General features: G+C 38.0%; 1 protein-coding gene across 4 annotated transcripts in view; it reads left to right on the forward strand.

Annotated features, from left to right (window-relative positions):
- RNF144A (ring finger protein 144A) overlaps positions 1-21135 on the forward strand; it is a 62023-nt gene that overhangs the window by 25467 nt on the left and 15421 nt on the right. For all 4 annotated transcript variants that reach the window (XM_015859388.2, XM_015859385.2, XM_015859386.2 and 1 more), the window contains one exon: positions 9894-10039. In XM_015859388.2, coding sequence (XP_015714874.1) covers positions 9905-10039 — 135 coding nt within the window. In that variant the 5' untranslated portion in view covers positions 9894-9904. The remainder of the gene's footprint in view (positions 1-9893; positions 10040-21135) is intronic.

Genomic DNA, 21135 nt, shown 5'->3' on the forward strand with positions numbered 1-21135 from the left:
TGATCTCTGGAGGTCCCTTCCAACCCCTACAGTTCTGCAATTTCTGCTGTGGTGAACCTGCACACTTTCTTTTTTTTGAAGGTCTTTCACAACCTGTGCTGTGTGACTTGACATTCATTTAGAAAGTAGGAGCTTAGACCAATTTTAAAGATCTGCCCTGAATCAGTGTTATAAACAGATCCTTATTATGTTATAGATTCCCTAGCTATGCTGCCCAGTGTGGGTGAGAGATCTGTGTCCAGACATGTTCTGTTTGAATGTCACTTTGGGATCTGATTTGGGGAAATGTAATTGAAAGATGTAATTCTGTAATATGCAAAATGAAGCTTGGGAACAAACAATTTATTCACACAACAATTTGTTCACTGAGATTCTACCATAGACAATTATAGTACTAAATTTTGAAACACTGTGCTTAAAGGCAGACAATAGAAACAGAAAAAATAGAAAATCTTTAATGATCTCAAGATTTTTTAGTTTACTTTTAGTTTTGACTGCTCTAATCTGCAAGTAATAAGAAATAAATTACATTAATCTTCCTATGATGAGTCTGTTTTGCCCATGATGGTAACTGATGAGTGATCTCCCTGTCCTTATCTCAACCCTTGAGCCCCTTTTCATCATATTTTCTCCCACTGTTCCTTTAGGGGACTGGGGGGATGTGAGAGAATGGCTTGGTGAAATTTAGCTGCCTGCCAGGGTGAAACCACCATGCTCAGCAGGTAGGTGTAAGAAGACATACTTTTACAAGGTGGATTATTTTTATCGCTGGAGGCATCAGATGCTATTTGAGAATGAATTCTCTTCTTACTGGTCTATAATTCAGTTCATTTGCACAGCTCGTACTGTTAGGTGTCAGGAGGTGGAATTCCTCCAGAACATTTGGTGTTTTTCCCTGTTGTTTATTATTGGCTGAGGTGTCTGATATTAAACAAACATAATCTTCCTTTAAAGACCTCTAAAATTTCCTGTTTAGTCACTGAAAAGTAAATTATGTAGACAATCCATTTTAGAAGTCCTACCTCCTCCGATAACAACTGAGTGGGTGTCTTAGACTGATTTTTCCTAATCATCCCATTGTCTCTCTGTGCTCTACTGGGTCTTCTGAATTCTTCAGAACCTAGGGAAATTTTGCACTAGTCTCTGAGGGTCAGAGCTGAATGACGAGACTGGGAACTTGCTGTCAGCACTGGGAACTGTTAAAATGCTGTCTTATAAATATATGTTTGGAACTTGGTTATTAAGTCAGAAGAACAAAGATAGTTGTAGTAAGCTAACCTGACCTCATCCCGCTCTGAAGGCAATTTTCAGCTATAGGCTTACCTGCTTTATGAGACAGTTGCAGCGTTTATGAGGATATCCTTCTGTATATCTTACAGCTAGGGTATGAGCTGTTGATAAAACCCATTTCACTGTTAAAATAGAAGTGACAGACAATAAGAGCTCTTTTGCAGTGGGCATTTTCATTTTTTCTGGTAGAAATAAGGGAGTTGCTCATCCAGTCTCTGAATGTCTCAGTCAGAGCTAGCACTCCACTCCCCGTGCTCACACTCATATTCTCAATAATTTCACACAACTTTAAATGTGGTTTCTAGCTTTAAGCTTCACAGACTTTTCCTTTCCCTTCCATCCCCCCACCAACAGAGGAAAAAGCCACAGAGCTTGAGCTTGGTATTATTTGGGCTTTGTGTAAACATAGCTGTTACTTTTCTAAGGGAATCAACTGTGGAGAAGAAAATCCTTGTGGTATGTTAAAGTTTCAAACTGCTCCTTGCTGATTTATTGTTATTGTGGAGACAGCTCAAAGGGAGCACTAATTCATCAGTTCCTTGTAAGCAGAGAGGTGGAAAGAATAGGAGGAAGTGAGAAAAAGGGTGGAGAGGAAAAGAGCTGAGGGAGGAGGAAAAATCAAAATGGGAAAATATTAGGGTTGGGTGGGAAGACAAAGAGAAGCAGTTGTTTTTTGACTGGGGTGGTTTATGAGTTTCTGGAAAATAATAAAATGATATGTTACCCTAGAGAGCAGTGGAACTGTCTGAAACTTGTTATAACTTCACAAGCTAGGAAATAATTCAGGCATGAGTGACTATTCACTGCCAGTTAGTGATACGTGGTATAAGGTTTAAGGTATTTGAAATGCAGGTGTCTATGGGCTACTGACAGCTAGTAGTGGAGCTGTAGTCAGTGTAGCCAGCAGCAGCCAAACTCAGCCAGCATGGCCAGAAGTAGGCACCTTCAGCCCTTAACTGTAATGGGAGCTTAGATAGCCAGAAAGCATTGAATATTTTCACTTTACTATGTTAATACTGAACAGGTCTTAACTGTGTACTTTGCTGCTTTCCTTGGCTGATGAGTGCTGGCTGTGTAGCCTGTGGTGTATTTACAGTTCCGAGCTTGAATTATTTTAACAAAGGTGGCAGCTACAAGTTAGACAATGCTCTGGAAATCTAAATACTATGTAGCCATCTGCTTTCTTTCAGTAGAAACAAAATCTGAAGACATTCAGTCAGGAAACTAGTCTAATTGTTTCTGATTTCATCTTCTGATAAACAAAGCCAAGTCAACAGGATGTAGCTCTTTCACTCTAAATGTCTCCTGGCTGTTGCCAGCATCTGCTGAAATGCTTATTCATATCACAGTTCCTTTTAAGAACAATTATACTGCTTTTGTTTTAGCAAATTGTAAGCGGAGAAGCAAGCCGGTTTTATTTTTTGTTGTTGTTTTATTTTTTTTTCCCTGAACTATTGTTCTTTTGGTCAGGATGCTGATGAATTGTTTCAGTCTGTTTGATCTCAGACAGGCTACTGTCTCATCTGTGTAATCTTAGTTCTGGTTTGTATAAATTTGGGACGAACAACAATGTGAAGTGTTGTTCTTCATATGGGGAAAACCTTTGTTTCCTTTTTTCTGTGTGCAGCTGATTTTCCTGCCTCTCAAATAATCAGAGATCTTAAACATTTCAACTGTTAATGATTTAACCCCTGGTCTTCCCCACTTTGACATGAACTTAGTTGTTGCCACAACAGTTATAGATTTTTAACTTGTTCTTGCTTCTGTTATTCAAAGGCAGTGGCTCAATGCAGTAGAGAGGCATTAGGAGACAGCAGAGAATTCATGGGCTTTCTTAATGAGGGCTGAATGGGTTCATGACTCTTACAGCAAACAGATGAGATGGGCAGGCCCATCTTCTCCAGAGCAGAATGTGCTGTATTTCTGCCCACTTAAGGTCCAGGTAATGTACCTTTGCTTACAGTATCCAGGCTTTTCCTTTAGTAGGAGAGACAGATTTTCCTGCTCAGGGTGGAACAGTAGATCTTTCTCCATACCTTTGAATCTTCCTGCTCCTTCTTTTCACTCACCACAACTTCTTTCATACATAATAAAATGATTTTTATTCGTCCTTTAAATTGTTTTATACAGGCCTACATGGCTTGAATAACAGCCACTCCCAGTTTATTTCAGGTTGCTGCTTCTTGGCTGTGTTCCTGAAAGCCACAGTGGCACTAGAGCGGGCAACAAACACAGGAAGGTCAGAAATTTCGTTGGCTCTGTCATGTTGCACAGAGGCTGCATTTTTTCAGTACAGATGATAGGATCTTGCACTCTGAGGCACTTCTGCGTCTCAGCTTACAGGTTATCCTTTAGATAGAAGCAGAGTTTCTGGTGTGTCATTAGCAGTTAAAGCTTTTTAAAAATTGTTTTCTTTATTTCTGTAATGTCTCTTCCTCTACACCTATCCATTCATTTGATAGGCAACACCTTATATGCATGAACAGATCTACAAATTGTCCATTATGTTTCTAATACTTTAAGATTTTTCATGGTCTGTGTTGTAATCAAGACAAGCTGTTGAAGTTTTTATGCCTTCTAACATGATATCTAATTAGTAAGAAAAGTGTGTGTGAGGGAAGAAATCCTATCAGCCAACTTGTTCAATAGATTTTTTTTGAACTTCCCCTAACTCAATCATGTGCCTTTGAAGCAGTCTAGTACATTTTTTGGACTCTCGATGCTATTGTTCAATGGTTTTTCTTGGCCATTGCCCTGTATGAAACTTGTATTTTGTATTTCATGTATATATCATAGTATGCATGTACAAAAAACATAGTTATGTACAAGCCTATTTGTCTGTCTTTGCCAAGAAGATAAAGCGAACAGACACTGGCTATTCATGGGGTGAATCTGGATCACTGAAAAGTTCAATTCTATCTCCACTCAGGAGGGAGCCCATTTCTCATATGCTTTACTAGCCAGAAGATTGAAGCTGCTGACATTGCTTCCAACTTTTATATGGTCTTTATCTATTCCAGGCCCAAGCCGTAGCATCACTTGAAGATGAGAACAGAGGTTTTAAGCTTGATGTTGAGGGTCAACTCTTCAATAGAAGAGTGGAGGTCAGGTCAAGATTTCACAGCATATTGTGCACTGGCAAGATTTGCTTTGCCCTTATGTGATGAAAAGTTGTCATAGTATATCATTTGAAGGACAACTGATATCCACTGGACTTGCTTAGTTGACTGTGGATCATATTTAAGAGTGAACATTAAGAATTAAGTAAATATTGGGCATGATTTAAGAGGGAAGGTAGGCTACAAACCTCTGGAAGGCAGTCATCTCCAAACATCTATGTAAGTCTGGTCTTTTGTGTGTTAGTTTGACTGACAGCTAGAAGTAAGAATGATTCTTGTGCACATCCCAAGTAGTTCACGAAGGTGAAGGTGCAGAAGCAGTTAGTTAATGCAGTTGTAGATGCCTGTAACTAACTGGGATTGATAAGGGAGAGCCATTAAGTCTGTATGACAGCTCTTACCCACTAGGTGGATTTTTTTTTATTGTAAATTTATTCATTAGTTTGTTTAGTGTAGGGACTTTTAAATGGCCTTGTCAGAAAGCCATGGTGTGTTACATAACCAAAACTGATAGCATTAACAAGAATATTTACTAATTGGTCAATTCTGCCATGTATGCTTTCTCCATGTTTCTCAAGTTGTGTAGTCCTACTGATGATCCATCAAAGAGCCTAGGAACAGAGAAAATTACATCAGGTTCAAACTCTGTCAGAGGAAAAACAAGGCAAGTTGTGAGGCCCTATAGAATACACTTAGCCATCAACAATCAATGTCGAAAAAGTCACTGTTCCCTTGGAGAGAATTTGAAGACCTTCAAGTGCAGTGAGCTACAACTATGGCTGCTTAGGGAATCTCAGAGTAGTTTAGTTCTCAGAGCCAAAATATTCACCTAACAGGTATAGCAACCAGTGTGCCATGTAATAGCCTTTCTGCATATGACTTCACTTCAGAAACATGTGGGTTTGTTTTTTGTTTTTTTTTTTTTTTTTTTTTTTTTTTCCTCCAACGAAGTAAAATACTTGGAGAAACTGTACTATAGCAGGTGTGTTTGATTCCATCTAGGAGAAAATATAGCCTGGGTTATGCTAACTGAAATTACTTTGACTAAGAAGGGCAACAGAAATGAGAACCAATTTTAAATCTTTAAATCCTTTCCTTTGACTTGTAAAAGAGCTGGTTTTCATCCTACCAGTAAATACAGTTAGACATTAAGATGAAACTTTGAGGCATGTGACTTTAAAAGTACATGACTAACTGTTTTAGTTTAGAAATTAAACCTCTCCCCAATCTAGAGCTGAAATTGAGATCCTGTTGGAAGCTCTATTTTGAGTCTTACTGGGTGCAAGTGACCCACTAATTAAAGCATACAGCATATGACCACTTATTCAACTGTATTTTCACTTTTTTCTCACCTAGCTGGTTATGTACTCATGAAGCATTAACTTGATGCAGTTGCAGCTTAACTCTACAGCGTCATGAAAAACTGGCTTAAAAGTGCAATAAACATTCATATCACTTTATAAGTTCTCAAATGACTTGCATCAGAGTAAAAGTTATATGATCTTTGCTTTCACAGATGTTTTTACATTATTTCTATTTTACTGTTCAGAAGTTCAGAGAGAAGGAATTGTTCAACTCTTGCCTTATCAGAGATCAAATCTTCCTTTTGTTCATACTTAACAATGTAGTCTGTGTAGGTAGGCCAAAATCTGAGATCAGGAATTCCATTTATCATAATTCGTTTTTGTGCAGAAATAACAAACTGCTCGTTTCCCCTCTGTGCTTATCTAACAGAATGAATGACAATCACATTTGAAATGTATTAACAGTATTGTTCCAGCAGCAAGATTTCTGTCATTTCCTTGTCTTTCTGCAGTAGTTCCCCTTTTCTGTGAGCCTGCATGTGGCTACAGAATTAAATAGTCATTAATCAGGTTGCTGATTCTTTATGAAAAAGAAAGCTCTAAACAAAAAAATTACATCAGTTATTTCTCGTGGTTTCTATTTACATCTTTTTAGGATTCTGTCCTAGAAAATGTGCTGCATTACCATATCTTTACAGATTCAGTTTTACTGTATATGGTTGTATTCTGCAGAAATATGTAGATGAGAGCGAATATGATCACGCTGGAGTTTAGAGTCTGAACTGAAGGCTCTCTGCTGTTTTTCTAGGTCTAATAAGTCTGACTTAGTTCATTTGTTACTAGCATCTGTGAAATGCGTGTGTTGAGTTTGGTAATCCAGTCTTGATCTGTAGTGACCTAAGCATTAGTTGGGGTAAAATTTGTTTAGGAGTTGGATTGAACTGTAGCTATACCTTTACTATCTATATTTTCAAGAGCCTACTAGCAGATACTCAAAAATTTCTACTGTCTGGAGCTGTAACTGATGTTCTTCACTTCAATGCTCCTGTATTTATTTATCACTGGTTTGTTCCTCTACATTTTCTTTTAGTTGCTTTTCTTCTTGCTGTTGCTTTACATTCTTCTTGAAGCACATCACTAAAAAACACGTGAGAATACAATCTGAAGAGATAAAAGTCCTGACTATGGAACATTCTTAGATTTTGTCTGAAAGTTGTCATCTCCTCTGTGAATTTGTAGTGCTGTTGGGAGCATTATTGGTGCCAGATGATGGTGAAGCAAGACTCAGTCTCTTGCTTTGAAAAGCCTCATTTCTCATGTGTTTCTTTACAGGGATGACCAGCAGAAGTACTCCACTTGAACGTGGTAGCCTTCCACGTATGGTTTCCAGTGTCAAGTATCAGACTCCATGTTCCTTGCTTTAGTGACACCAGTGGCAATAGTTCTTTGTTGTTGTTTTTTTTTTTCTTTTTTTTTTTTCTCTGTTGCAAATGATTCTAAGTCATAATTAAAAGACTACTTTTACATGGATTTAGCAAATAACTGAGGTTGTGATGAATGTACATGCATATTAGGCTGCAGTAGGCTTATGTCAAAGGTGAATATTATTATGATGCCATCTTTTGCCTTTTGCATGCTATTATAAAAGTGACATACAAAAAACTAATTAGACTAATTTGGTAGCTTGAAACTGTTTTGTTTGTTTGTTTTTTATGACAGCATAGAGCAGTTGTTCTTGTAAGTGGCTTGAGAATGAGATAAGCACTTTTTTTTTGCCCCTATGATCAAAGGGAGGTAATTGGCCTCTGCTGCATGTATTCCTGTTTCAGCAGCAGCTGCTTGGCAGTAATGATGAGCAAGAAGCAGACTGTGGTCTTATTTGACACTATGGTCAGATTTTGCTTTCTGTTATCATTGTGGTTGAGTTCAAGTCACGGATTAGATGTCAGCTCTTATCGGGCAACCAATTTCTCCTATACTTACTGATGGGCACTGAATATTCTTAAGACTTATTTTAGTCTGGATTTCATCATATTGGTGTATTTGGTGATCTTTTAGTCTGAACTCGGTCAAATTTTTCATCTTTGCCCTAAAGAAAGCTTTCTAGAACTTTTGTCTACTTGACATATGCAAGTACGCCCATAACATATTTCTTTCTTCGCTTTTAATCTCCTTGTTGTCATAAGCAGCAGATGTGCAATAAACTGGGCAGGATGAGCAAAGAACACTGAATCTGATAGAAAGCAGATTGGATAGTGTTTGATCGTTGCTTCTCAAATATTTCATAATTCTAGCTGTAAATGTCAGATACACCAGAATTGGGAAGAAAATTTTTGCTGCTATTTTGTGCTAAATGGAAAAAGTAGTGGGAGCTGACAGTAGTCTAATAGCTTCTAAAATCTTAGGCTCTGATTTTTATGACAGTCTTGGACTTTAACATGAAAGTCTCAGAAAAGACAGCCAAGCTATTCTTATTTTGTGTCTTGGAGCTATTATCCATGTGCTCTTCTGCAGGGCTTTTTTACCTGTTTCCTTTGCAACTGTGGGGTTTGTGTGAGGGTTTTCAGAGCAAGTGATCCTGAGCATCCCTGTAATTGGGTTTGTTTAATCTTTCCTCCCTGATGGCTGTATAAGAATGAAATATGACAAGGGACAAGGGTCTTTTTTTTGTTTGTTTTTTTGGGTTTGTTTGTTTGCTTGTTTGTTTGTTTTGTTTTTCTCTCCTTGATGTACCTTTTAAAGGGCTTCTTCCAGTGGGTTAGACTGAATGGCAAACTAATGTATAGTCTTCACTTTGCTTCAAAGATTTTAGAGCCCTTGGTGGAGTCATTTCCACAATGAACTAAGTATCAAAGGCTCAGACTTAACAAACACTGCTTTGAACTCTCCATGTGATTTGACTGGGGGCAAAATACCATCTTTTGCTTTAATACCTAAATCTCAGCAAAAGGCACGAAGATTTTATTTATCGTGGTCCTGTTGGTCTTAGGAAGTCTGTAGATGTTAGATTTTAGATACTGAAATTCATGCAAGTGTCAATAGGGGAAAAAGAAAAAAAAGGCTGTGAGCACAGTTGGGGAACTGTATACTCCTATATGGGAAAAAGTAAGGAAACAGCTGATTTGGGGAAATGGGGTGGTGAGATAAAGTGGACTTCTCAGCAGTCCTGAGATGTGAATTTCCCACTTCTGGAAGGTCAGTATCACCGTGACAAAATAATAGTAGTAAATATGACATTAAGATTGGATATGTTGCATAAGTTACCCTAGCTGATTTGAAGGAGTGTGGTTTTTGTTTGCTTTTTCTTCCCCATATGTGTAACTTGTAAATTATCTTTCCACTATGTGATAATGCATTTGGTATGTGTGAGATTGTTTTCTTTCTCCTTAGTCATTTGACAGCTCTCCATCTGGACTCTGAAACCTAGGACAAAGATGCTCTACATAGTCCTATCCTTTTGCTGTCATAAGGATGATATATAAGTATTATAGAATCCTATTTTAGCACATTTTTTGTCATCTTACTTGTCCCAGTTGTTTGCTGCTGCAGCAAAGCTATGCTTTTAGCATAGAGCAAGGGTTTATAGAAAAAAACAGGCTTAGAAATGCTGAGGATGCTCGGAATATCCATTGTTTTTTTCTAAAATTAGCTTAGCAAACTGATCAATCTGTCATGCTCTTAGGAACAAAAATATCTGGTGCTGTGAGCTGCAATACCATCAGGTTGGAAAAGGGACGTAATGGATATTTGACTCATCGAAGAGATACTGCAAATACTGCTTGGGTAGCTTGAGCAGGGAGATGTTAAGAAATGTGTTATAAGTAATGGATAGTCAATATAGGTCAATGTAAGCTAATAACTCCTGCGGAAAATGACAAGAATTAGGAATGAGATTATGTTTAATGTCAGATGCAAGCCCATGTCCTAAGGATGCGTTGTGCTTGCTCTTGCGTTTTGTCAGCTCATCCCATGGCTTTTTCCTTTTGCTTGCGTGCCTTGTCAGTCAGTGGATGTATATTTACACCAAGTGCTGACACTGCCCAACTAACCATTGCTATTTATATTGTTTCCAAATATGTAGCAGGCAGAAGCTGACAGTGGGATTTGCAATAGCAGAAGACTGCAGAGTATCAGTGTAAGAAAGTGAAGGAGTATCTCGATTTTTTGCTCTGTTTTTCAGACTGCTCTGCAATGACTACAGCAAGATATAGGCCTACCTGGGACTTGGTACTTGACCCATTAGTGTCCTGCAAGCTCTGCCTTGGTGAATATCCTGTGGAGCAGATGACAACAATAGCACAATGCCAATGCATCTTCTGTACTCTGGTGAGTTTACCTGCTTTTTTATTAGGTATAGAAAACAATCCACAATTCTTACCAGAAGCAATTATATGTATTTTTACTGAGTGTCCTTCACCTTGAAGTGTTGATGTTATGCTAAAAATAGAATCATAGAACCAACAAGATTGGAAAAGACCTCCAAGATCATCCAGTCCAACTGTCCACCTACCACCAATATTTCCTCACTAAACTATGTCCCTTAGTACAACATCTAAACATTTCTTCAACACCTCCAGGAATGGTGACTCAACCACCTCCCTGGGCAGCCTGTTCCAGCACCTGACCACTCTTTTGGTGAAGAAATTTTTCTTAATGTCCAACCTGAGTCCCTCCTGGCACAACGTGAGGCCATTCCCTCTAGTGCTAATGCTAGTTGGAGGGAGAAGAGGCCAAGCTCCGCCTCACTATAACTTCCTGTCAGGTAGTTGCAGAGAGCGCTAAGGTTTTGCCTGAGCCTCCTCTTCTCCAGACTAAACAATCCCAGTTCACTCAGCCTCTCCTCATAAGACTTGTGCTCCAGACCCCTCACGGCTTCATTGCACATCTGGACATGCTCCATGGCATCTTTCTTGTAGCAAGGGGCCCAAGACTGAACACAGTACTCATGGTGTGGTTTCACCAGTGCTGAGTACAGAGGGATGATCACTTCCCTGCTCCTGCTGAGAATGGTATTTCTGATACAAGCCAGGTTGCCATTGGCCTTCTTGGCTGTCTGGGCACACTGCTGGCTTGTGTTCAGCTGACTGTCAGCCAGCACCCCCAGGTCCATTTCTTCCACACACTCTCTTCCAGCCACTTTGCCCCAAGCTGTAGCATTATCAGGTGTTCTTGTGACCAAAATTCAGGACCTGGCACTTGGTCTTGTTGAACATCATCTCATTAATGGATGCTGGTGCTGCACACTTGACACAGAAACCAGCAAATAAACATCTCAGTTTTCCTATTAAAAAAGTAACTAAAATTAACTTAGTGCTTTAATATATTGTTGTACACAGCTACATCCTTAGCCAGATTATTCACTTTTACTTTGCTCTCTCTTCTATCTGTGGCTTGGATTTTTTTTGTTGTTGTTGTCATTTTGTTTTGCTATGAACTTGAGAGAAGTAGAAAAGTATCTCATATATTATTGATGTTAATTTTATTCTATAATACTAGAATCACTTCACAGTTTGTTGGGTTCTTTTAATTGCTGTATTGCACAAATACATTCCTGGAATGGCTTTAAAGTAGAAAACACAGAGGAACACAAATGTAATGATTAGCAAGGATCATCCTCACAATATATGAGTATTGCTAATTTATAAACAGAGAAATAAAAGTAATAGTAGCTTATGGTGATTTGGACTAAACTATTAGCAATTTTGAGATGACTGCAAGTACACCAAAAAATCTTCTAATTGTTCAGCAGTGGAAATATTACAGTAACACCTATAAGAATATAATTTCTAAGATATGTCATAGTCAAAGATGTTGAGCATCATAAACTCTTGAGAAACTATAGGTTCTCTTTTCAACAGACTTTTTCTGGTTTTGGCATCAGAATTTTTAAGTGATCTTTTCTGTAACTTTTTTCATCTAGAAGTATTACCTATTTTTTTCATAATGATATAATTTTTTTCTGATGATTATCAAGAATATAGATGGTTACCAACAAAACAGACAGCTCCTTTTTGTTGCTGTTTGAAAAAGAAGCCGTGTGAACAGCTCAGATTCTAATGCATGTAATATTCCAAAAAATCCAAGTTGTCACAAAGAGCTTTCCCTTTGATGTTTCTTGGGAAAAGAGATGAATACACAGACAGGTAAACAGATAAAGTCTGCTGTAAACAATATTTCTGTCCAATTAAAAAATAAGCATTGCTTCATTATGCGCTTCTGAAAGAAGCATATAAAATAACAGGTTTCTCAAAAAAAAAAAAACACCAAAAAACAAACCAAAACCAAAAAAATAGACTGTTGAACTTCACAAAAACTTTATTGTACAATGGACAGTTCTGGCATTTACAGCTGAGTTTTCTGGGTCTTTGTTTCCTGGATGTAGAGAATATTTTATTTTCAATAATTTTTCAGTAACTCTTATGATGTCGCTGAACAGCTTCATTACCAAATGCCTCTTCCACTCCATCTTGCTCCTTCCAATGTTCACTGCCATCCCTTATCTTCTATTGCTTCTGTTTACTTGCTCTTGGTGTCATTTTGGAAGGTATAACCTGTTACAGATACTGCCATGATAAAAAAGTAACCTTCACTGATAGATCAGGTTCTGAGAGCAGGCTAAGTAAACTTACCATGTAAAACTTAGATTCCTGTATTCATCTCTACTCAGCTGTAATAATCATTTTTACCATTCTTATTTGATTGTCTTGAGTAGTTAATTCAGTTTTGACCTTTTCAGGAGAACAAACCTATCTTGTCTACCTCAGGATTTGTACAAGCTGATGTTTGAGTGACCTGAAAAATTAACCCTACTTTCATTGGCTGAGGGCAGGGAAGGTAATGAGAATCAGTCTCATCTGTTTGAAGGGGCAGATCACTGATATGTGGCAGCACAGGAATTCAGAGTGATAGGAGCCCAAGGCCTTCATCTCTACCTTGTGGACAGCTTAAAGGTTAATAAATTTCCTATGAAAATAATTCCATAATTAGTCAGGTTAAAGTCTGTATAACTCATGGTGAAGGAAGAATTTGACAGTTGTGGTGTTCTTTCATGTTTCTGGACACTTGATATTTCTGGAAATCATCAGGGTAGTCCTCAATATGAATGGTGTTTTGTAATCAAGTCAGATAAAAGTTATTAAAAAAGAAAAAAAAAATAAGAACACAGAATAAATCCTTTTGACTTACTTTCAGAGCGGCACTAATGTTAGTGTCTACTACTTTACAGGGGCTGCTATGAAAGTAATGCCTTCTGTTTTATGACACTGGCCCCTCATATCAGAGGCATATGTTGGTTGTATGCCAGTAGAGACTGAACCTTCCCACCAGTATTCTTTCGCATTTTGTTGCCATGTAACAAATGGCAGCAGAGGAACAGTGTAACAAGATGGCATCCAACATGGAAGTGTGAATGAAACAAAGGTGTGTAATTAAATCCATGCAAGAAAAAGAAAGTGCTCTTACTAACATCAATTGGTGCTTGCTGAACAGTTCTGGAGAGCAAATAGTAGATGTGAGCACAGTGAGGCAGTAGGTGGTGTGTTTCAGCAATGGCACTGTCATAGCAGCTGTGAAACAGTGGGTTACTTTTGCTGGTGCAGACAATTTGCTCTATCAAATAGTGTTACTGTTCTCTTTGTAGCTGTTGTAGCTTCCATGGAAATAAAATAGGAGGCACTACTTTCAGTGCAACCTACATAATACAAAATAAATTCAACAAAAATGAAGTGATTCTGTTTGCATTATTCTCAGTTTCTATCTATAAGGAGATGAATGTTATAATGAAATCTTTCTGAGCAAAACATGCAAAATTAATTACTTCTCCTGGGAAAAGCAACTGCTACAAGACACCCTATCTTGAAATTTAAGGCTACCTCCTCTGTGCTAATTTATAGTGGGAAAAAGTGACCTTAAAATACTTTAATGTCTTAACTTTTTTGATTCAGATTTAAAAGGCATGCTTAAGATTTCCCCTGTTGAACTGATTCCAAGAGGACAAAGATGTTGACAGTACTCAGAAAATGAAGAAACAAAAAGCTAACAGCTGGCAGCTTATTTTCCTTTCTTCTCTCTAGGCTTTTGTCTCTCTAGTACATCAAGCAGGTATATTCCTAATGGATACAAATGTACAAAAACCTGAGAGAGCTCAGTAGCATTGTGTGTGCATTGCATTAACAATCATAATAATAATAAAAAATATGATGACATATTGTATTAGTAGCCACAACTAGCAAAATAGTATGATGGGAAATTGTAGCTTCTCTATCTCATCAGCTCAGGAATGGCAGTCTGTTCTATTCAACCCATGCACAGCTCCACCAGAGAGGGAGGGTGTCCCCATTCTATCTTTCTGAATAGCAATTTTGCGTTATTGTATAAGTGTTGGCAAGAGACAATCCTTCATGAGATCTTAACGGTAGCACTTCTGTAGTTATAAGGGAGTAAAGGCTTGCAGGCAGAAATATTAGGACTGAAGAATTTGCATGGTGATATGAATTCTGCCTACGTGCCAGTAACGCTGCACTTGAAAGGTCTCTTTGTAATATTCTGTCTCAGCTTGCGAGATTTGGACTGAAGGGTCAGAGCCAGGAGGAAGAGATGTGGCAAAAACAGTTTTCATACTTCTATTTGATACCTATTTTTCTTTCTCTCCCCCTTTATGTCTATGCAGAGGTCACTGTTTATCTCCAGTCTCTGACATAAAAGCAAGAAGCCAGAACAAAATTGTGTATATGTGTACACAAATGTATGTATGTAATACATACACAGATATATATGTAAAATCTCTCTGTTTATATATTTCTATATAGGGGTATATCAAGATCAAAACCTTTCAGGCCAAATACTTCTTCAGGTATATTTCAGCTTGTCTTAGTGCAGCCTACTGAATCTTTTATACATAGAGTCTGTCCAAAGTATGTAGATACTGCTCCAAAATCCTGTAGTTTTTATCTAGACTTTGCCTACTTTCTTGTATGGGAGGTAGAAGGGGAGCAAATTTAGCCCATTTGCTGCTTTCAGTTCCCACCACTTCATGAACTATGTTGAAATTCTCTTAAGTTTTAAGGGACAGGATGTTCCCTTGGTGCCTTATCAATTGTATATGTACTTAAGTTACAGCTGGTTTTGTTCCAGTTGATAAGTTAGCTGCTGAGCTAACACAGATTGTGTGCATTTTTTAAATACTATATAAAGCATATAGATAATCTGTAATAAATCTGAATAGTGTGCTGAAAGCACAGTGATGACAGCAGTCCTTCTCAAGCCAGGCTAAGATCCTCTTGACTAGATACAAGTCCATTTAATTCTATGCAAGCTTTTATGTAATACTGATCATTCTGGTACCAATAGACTCATTACTTTCTTTTCTCAATTAAAAAAGTAAATAAAAACTAAGTGGAAAGTTTAGGGGAGCAAATATCTAGAAGAAATACAAAGCCTGAGAGAGAACTTGTCTTTGTTGAGAGAGAACTCTTTTAATCACTCATCTGCAATCTATCTTACTACCAGCAGAAAGGAGGAGGGCTACTCAGATGTAAAATACAAGTTCTGAATTAGAAAACAACAGCTATGATAAGCCTTACCTTCTGCTGCCATAACTACCTGTGACTGTATCGTAAAACTGGTATAGCAATGTTAGTTTCTCTGCTAGTAGATACTTGTACTCTGCACTGGTTCATCTTCTCTGGTGCTTTAGTCATCCCTCTGAGTTTGGCTTAACTGATTTGAATATAAATAAGCATATTCTATCTTAAGTAGCATGACAGTAGGTATAGTGATAGACTATCCTGCTATCAGTACTTCTCTTTAAGCAGGATTACTCTGTCTGCCTAATCATGGCTGTCTGTACACACCTGTTTAATTCCAGTCATTTCCCTAACTGAGCTCCTTGGTAGGATGAAGACCTGAATGGAAGACCTATGAGCAGAAAGGCAAACATTATTAACCTGCCTGTAAGTGGCAGCAAGCATTATTTTTTAATTGCAATTGACTGGAAGCACATAGAGCATTACTGCATTACAGTAAAATACAAAGGTTACTTAGTACTCTCTCTCACTTCAAAATAGGCAGCTTCCACTTTCCCCGGGCCATGAGGATACCAGGAGCAGAGTGCATGTGAGCCTATCTGCCTCCCCTGTACAGCCAAAGGAAGCTGTCCTACTTGCTTTGTAACAGGAGAGAGGGGAAAACCAAATGGTTTGTGCCATTTTTATAGAGCTCTGGGTAGTTTTCTGGCAGCTGTAATGTTTTCCTGTTTCCCACCAGCTTCTGGCCGTACTTAGAGCTTGTTGCTTGTTCTCACTGCCCCAAAAACTTAACAGAGAACTGATACCAATCTTGACATGCGGTCAGTAGAGGCTTTGTGATCACAGGTCACTGTGTTTACACAGCAGTTCACATGGCAGTTCAGGTTCTGGCTCCCAGGTGCTATGATGACAAAGCTCCCTGCATTAATAATGAACTGTCCTGTTTGCAGAGTAAGGTGCAGCTGGGAACTGCAGAACCCTACATGAAAGCTGGGCTTGATTAAGAGCCTTCATCTCTCCCCTCTCTGGTGTGATTTTACTGGGCAAGATGAACATTAGTTGTTTTTATCAAGATGTTCTGAAAACTAGTTCCTTATTGCCTGGTGAAAATTGCATGTGAAAGTGAAAGGTTCTTTGCTGCAGGTTTATTGGTCTCCAACTCAAAAGTACTCATTCTGTTCTGAAATATAAAAAATTAAAAATAAAAAGCAACTTCTCTCGTACAACTGTGTAAGAGAAGACTGTTTTGTGATACATATATATGGCCATGTAAAAAAAATAGTTAAAAGTGTAGGCAGCTGTAAGTCTTCCTTGCTTTCTCTTTCTCAACTGAGATGTTCAGCTGGAAACACACACTTGTTTTTCAGTTTTATGTAGTTTCTGCTTCTTGGTCCTGCTAATGTTCTTCCCCAGGCATCACTTGCTGTGCCTCAAAGAATATTAGCCTTATTCTAATGACATTTGTTCTGCAGAAGAAGTCAACAGGATTTCTCTTTAAGAGACTTTTCTCCCTGAAAATAGCTGCATCTTGATGACACTACATTCCTTCTTGCTTCACCTAGTCATTTGTTGACTGATCACAGTATAGAGAAACTTCCCTGTCTTTATACTGACACAGCTGAACACTGATGCAGAGAAATGCTTCACCCCTTTTTAGCAAGTATAATCTTTGCAAGTTGCTTGCATCAACTAAGCAGTGTTTGCCAGTGAGTGCTGTGATATTTGGGTGTACTGTCAGAAAGCATTTGGAAAGAAGCAGAGCTAAGGCAGCCAAGCCTACCCTGATGTCCTCAGGGTGAATCAAGAGCTGTGCCTTCACACTAAGCACGGTGATGCTTGTACCAGTTGAATCTCTTCTCTGGACTGGCAGCTGTCTTGTTTCCTAGCCTGAGGTTCTCTCAGCTCACGAGAGCATGAAGACCTTTGGACAATACCTTATTTTATATCTGAGGGAAGGATGCCCAGGGAGTTTGTCCTGAGGCATAGAAGAACAGGTTGCAGGTATGCTCTCCAGCCAAGCTATCATTTGGCCATTATCCATGGGCAAGAAGATGTGTCTGGATTTAAGCTGGGGATATAGGCTATAGCAGGATGATATACTTTGGTACTAAAGTTATCACCCATCATGTTTCTCACCTCTTGGCCAAGGTCCATTTCTCAGCGCTTGCCTTTCTACTGGAAAAGCAACCAAATTTGGCACTAAATATTTCTCTGCTGCAGAACCATGTAGATTCTTGTATTACAGTGAAATTTTGCGTGCTTGTGTAGCATGACTTGGATACAGAAAAGGATAACTGGGTAAGAATATTCCATTATTGCTTTCAGATATTCGATTTGAAATACTATGTATCGAGTGGCTGTTTTCTCATGTGATTTATTAAGGATGATGAATAAGTTAGAAGTTTAATGCAATAAGTTAGAAGTTTAATGCAATTTTGGTAGTCTGGATTTCTTTGAGAATTGAATTCTTATCTCTGACACAAAGTCTAGGTAAGTGGAAATGATTTGTTAAAGTTTGAAGTAGGATCACAAACGTTGAACATCTGTCTAACATACATCTATCTCAGATCTAGGAGGTTTCTGATGTTGCATATAGATTGAGTTCTTAGATTTGGTCCATAATAGGTGACAGTATATCTAATAAAGAGAAAAAAATCACTGCTGTGCTTGTGTTATGCCTTAGGGATATTTGTGATTTAGTGTACATAAATATTTCCCAGTAAATCAGTTGTCATTTGAATAGGATTAAGGTGATACTAAAACGCCAGACTGTAGATCTGCAATTGAGAATTGTGCACAAGGGAGCAGGAGTGCAAGAGCATTTTAAAGCTGAGCCTGTGATTAAAAATGAATAGGTTTGAGCAGGATTATAACTATTGCTTAACACACACACACAGAAGAAAAAAGATATCCACAGAAAAACCCAGTAAGTTTGGAAGAAGCTTAAAAGCTCTCCAAGAAAACTACCATGTTTTTCTTCTCACGTGTTTATGTTTCTAAAGATACCACTGAATCTGGCAAAGTATTTTTCTCTTTCCACAAAGTGCTATCATTAAAAACACTTTTTTTTTTTTTTTTTCCGGCATCAGATTGCCAGTCTTGTTGCCTTTAGAAGATCTACAGAAATACTGAGAAATGTATAGCTGTAATATATGGCTATAGGAATTCCTACTCTTCAAGAATTAAGGAAGCCTCGGGCTCAAACCAAATGCAATCATGATTCAGTCCTCTCCATACAATACCCAGCTGTAGGCTGTTGTTTATTTTTGTTTATTTTAGAGGAGCTTTTCCTTTTGGAACTGTTCAGCTTTACTTTCCTTTAGACAATGATTTCTTCAAGGAAAATCTCTCCAGTTCAGAGCGAATTTTCTGTTTTGATTAAAGGGAAGGAAAGCATTATTCCAAAGGTAATAGCCACTATCTGAGCAGTGGGCACCCAAGGTAATCTTTCTGCTTTTTACTTGTAGCAATGGGCAGTCATTCATTCTCTCATACACTAGCTCTCTTTCCCAGTTCCCTTCTGCTTCCTATTTACTATTCTAATCCAAAGCTAAAAGCTAGCATTACATCACCTTACCCCGAAGACTTACACAGTGTCTACCAGTATAAATACCTATGTAACAGACAGATTGGGGAATTGGCTTATGGAATTAGCACAGAGCAGTGGAATAACCTTGGTGTCATGATCTCTTCTGACAAGAAAAGGTACCACCTTCCCAGTATTCACTTCTGAGCAACATAAAAAAAAATAAAAATCCTGGGCTGCAGAACATAAAAATGTTACAGAACAATTGAAAGTAGTTGTTGAAGTGTATTTTTTGTATTTCTTACTTATCATTGTATGTTTATCATGTGGATTTAAATTTCAGTTCAAAATATTTTTAGCACAAAAAGATGTGTAGTTACAAAACAGTGCTAAATACTTGGCACTTCTTGTCCTTTCATATTTATTTTCTTCACAGATTGTTAGGCCAAAAGGAATGATTATGTTCACCTAGACTGGTGTCATTTGTAATGCAAAGCTTAAAATACCAATCAGCATTTTCTATCTCTTCCTGTTGTTAAATGCAAGTTCAAATATATGGATGAGTGCATACATTTGTTTTATGTATGCATATTTACAGAAATTAATCTAATCCTATTTTACAGATGATAGAGAATTTGCTGGATTCTTATTAATTTTGACTAGCTAATAATTGTCTTGCTTGGAAATGTTTTACTGCTCAGTATGAACTTTATTTTCAATTTTTTTTTTTTTTTTCCTTTTCCTCTCTTTGCATTGGAAGTCAGGAGTGCTGATTTTAGAATCAGAATTTCTGTTCAAAAAGTAAAACAAGAATATTCCGTGTTGAGGAAAGCACATCAACCCTTACTTGTGTCCCTGAAGTGGAATGCAGAACAGAGCGATTGTCTGCCCAAGGTGAAGGGTTGTTCTCCTGGCTGTTTCACCAATGCCATCATGCAGTGATTTTTGAGTGCACATTTTATTTTGGGATGGGCTGTGGCTTAATGCCAGCACTAAAGTAAATTTAAAGCTTCAAGAAATAAATCAAATGTTATGGTGGTGATGTACTTGGCTCTGCAGTCCCGTCACTCTTTTCAGCCTTCCTAAATTCATTGACTTATTTATGAAATTTCCCAGATGACTTGATACTTATATGTGCAGCATTAGTCTCATTAGAAGTCTGCATTATGAGAATATCCATGTAGCAACAGTTAAGGAATTAATACAGGATAATCTTCATGCCTGCCCGACTTTCAAATGAAAAACAACGTCTCAAAAAGTCATTTCTTATCTCCCGTGATACTTGAATAGAGTGTTCTTAATAGTAATCTTGCAGTAATTTCTTGAAAAGGTGTGCTCTTCTGTTTCAAAAAATGAAGTAATTCACCAAAGGTATTTCCAAATGTTTTTAATTTTGTGCATTTGTATTGCAAACTTACCTTAGAGACTGAGTGAACACTTTTTTTTCCCCCTCAAAGTAGATGGTAGATGTTGCCACATATGGGAAAAAATGGTAGTTTTCTTATTATGTGTTTTGATAGTTATGTCTTGGTTTTGGAATCCTAAAAGCAAAAAAAATCCAGACATTTGAATTGTTTACGTTGAGATTTTGCTGTGTTTTCGCAGGTTAGTTAGAGTTAAGTGTGGCACAGTGAAATTATATGTTCAAGTCTGGAAGTTAGGAAAAAAGAAACAGTTTAGATCCTTATAGGATGTTTTGGTCTTTATAGCATTAGACATAAAGATGTTCAGCTTTAAGGCAACAGCACCTCGGAGGTCATGGTGATGGTACCTTTCTGAACATCATGGTCCTTGATGTACAAAGGTTAGAAATGCAATTCTTTGTGCAGAACCTTAAATATCTGTCTGTGCTTGGCAGCTTCAGAAGGGAAGTTGTTCCTTTATTGAGTCCTCTATTGCTGAAGCAAAGAAAAAAACTAAAATGAAGACGTATACCATGCTCATAGTAAACCTGAGTTGGGCTCTCAGTAGGTCCTTGTGGGAAAATGGATTTAAGCCTAAACTCCTCCAATGGATGCATTCCTGCCCTTTGTCAGGGGAGCAGCAATGACAGGAGGATTCTTAGATTACCAGGTGGAAGACAGACATCGAGACAACAGCTGGTAGGAAAGGACAACACTGATGTACAGAAAAAGGACAAGCAGGAACACACAAAGAGTATGCAGTCATAGGGAAAAGCACAAGTGTATTGCTCAGGGGAACTAATCAGTCTGCTCTGACTGATCTTATGCTGTTTGACAGCAACTGGGGCATGTGATGAGTCTTGACCTGCTGTCTGAAACATATTGTGCAATGGTTTGCTTTCTTGTGTCTGAGGGAAGTTTTAATAGTTATATGGTAGTGTTTTCATTGGGTTCCTTGTCTAACATTTA

The sequence above is a fragment of the Coturnix japonica genome, chromosome 3, assembly GCF_001577835.2.
Source record: "Coturnix japonica isolate 7356 chromosome 3, Coturnix japonica 2.1, whole genome shotgun sequence".
NCBI lineage: Eukaryota > Metazoa > Chordata > Aves > Galliformes > Phasianidae > Coturnix > Coturnix japonica.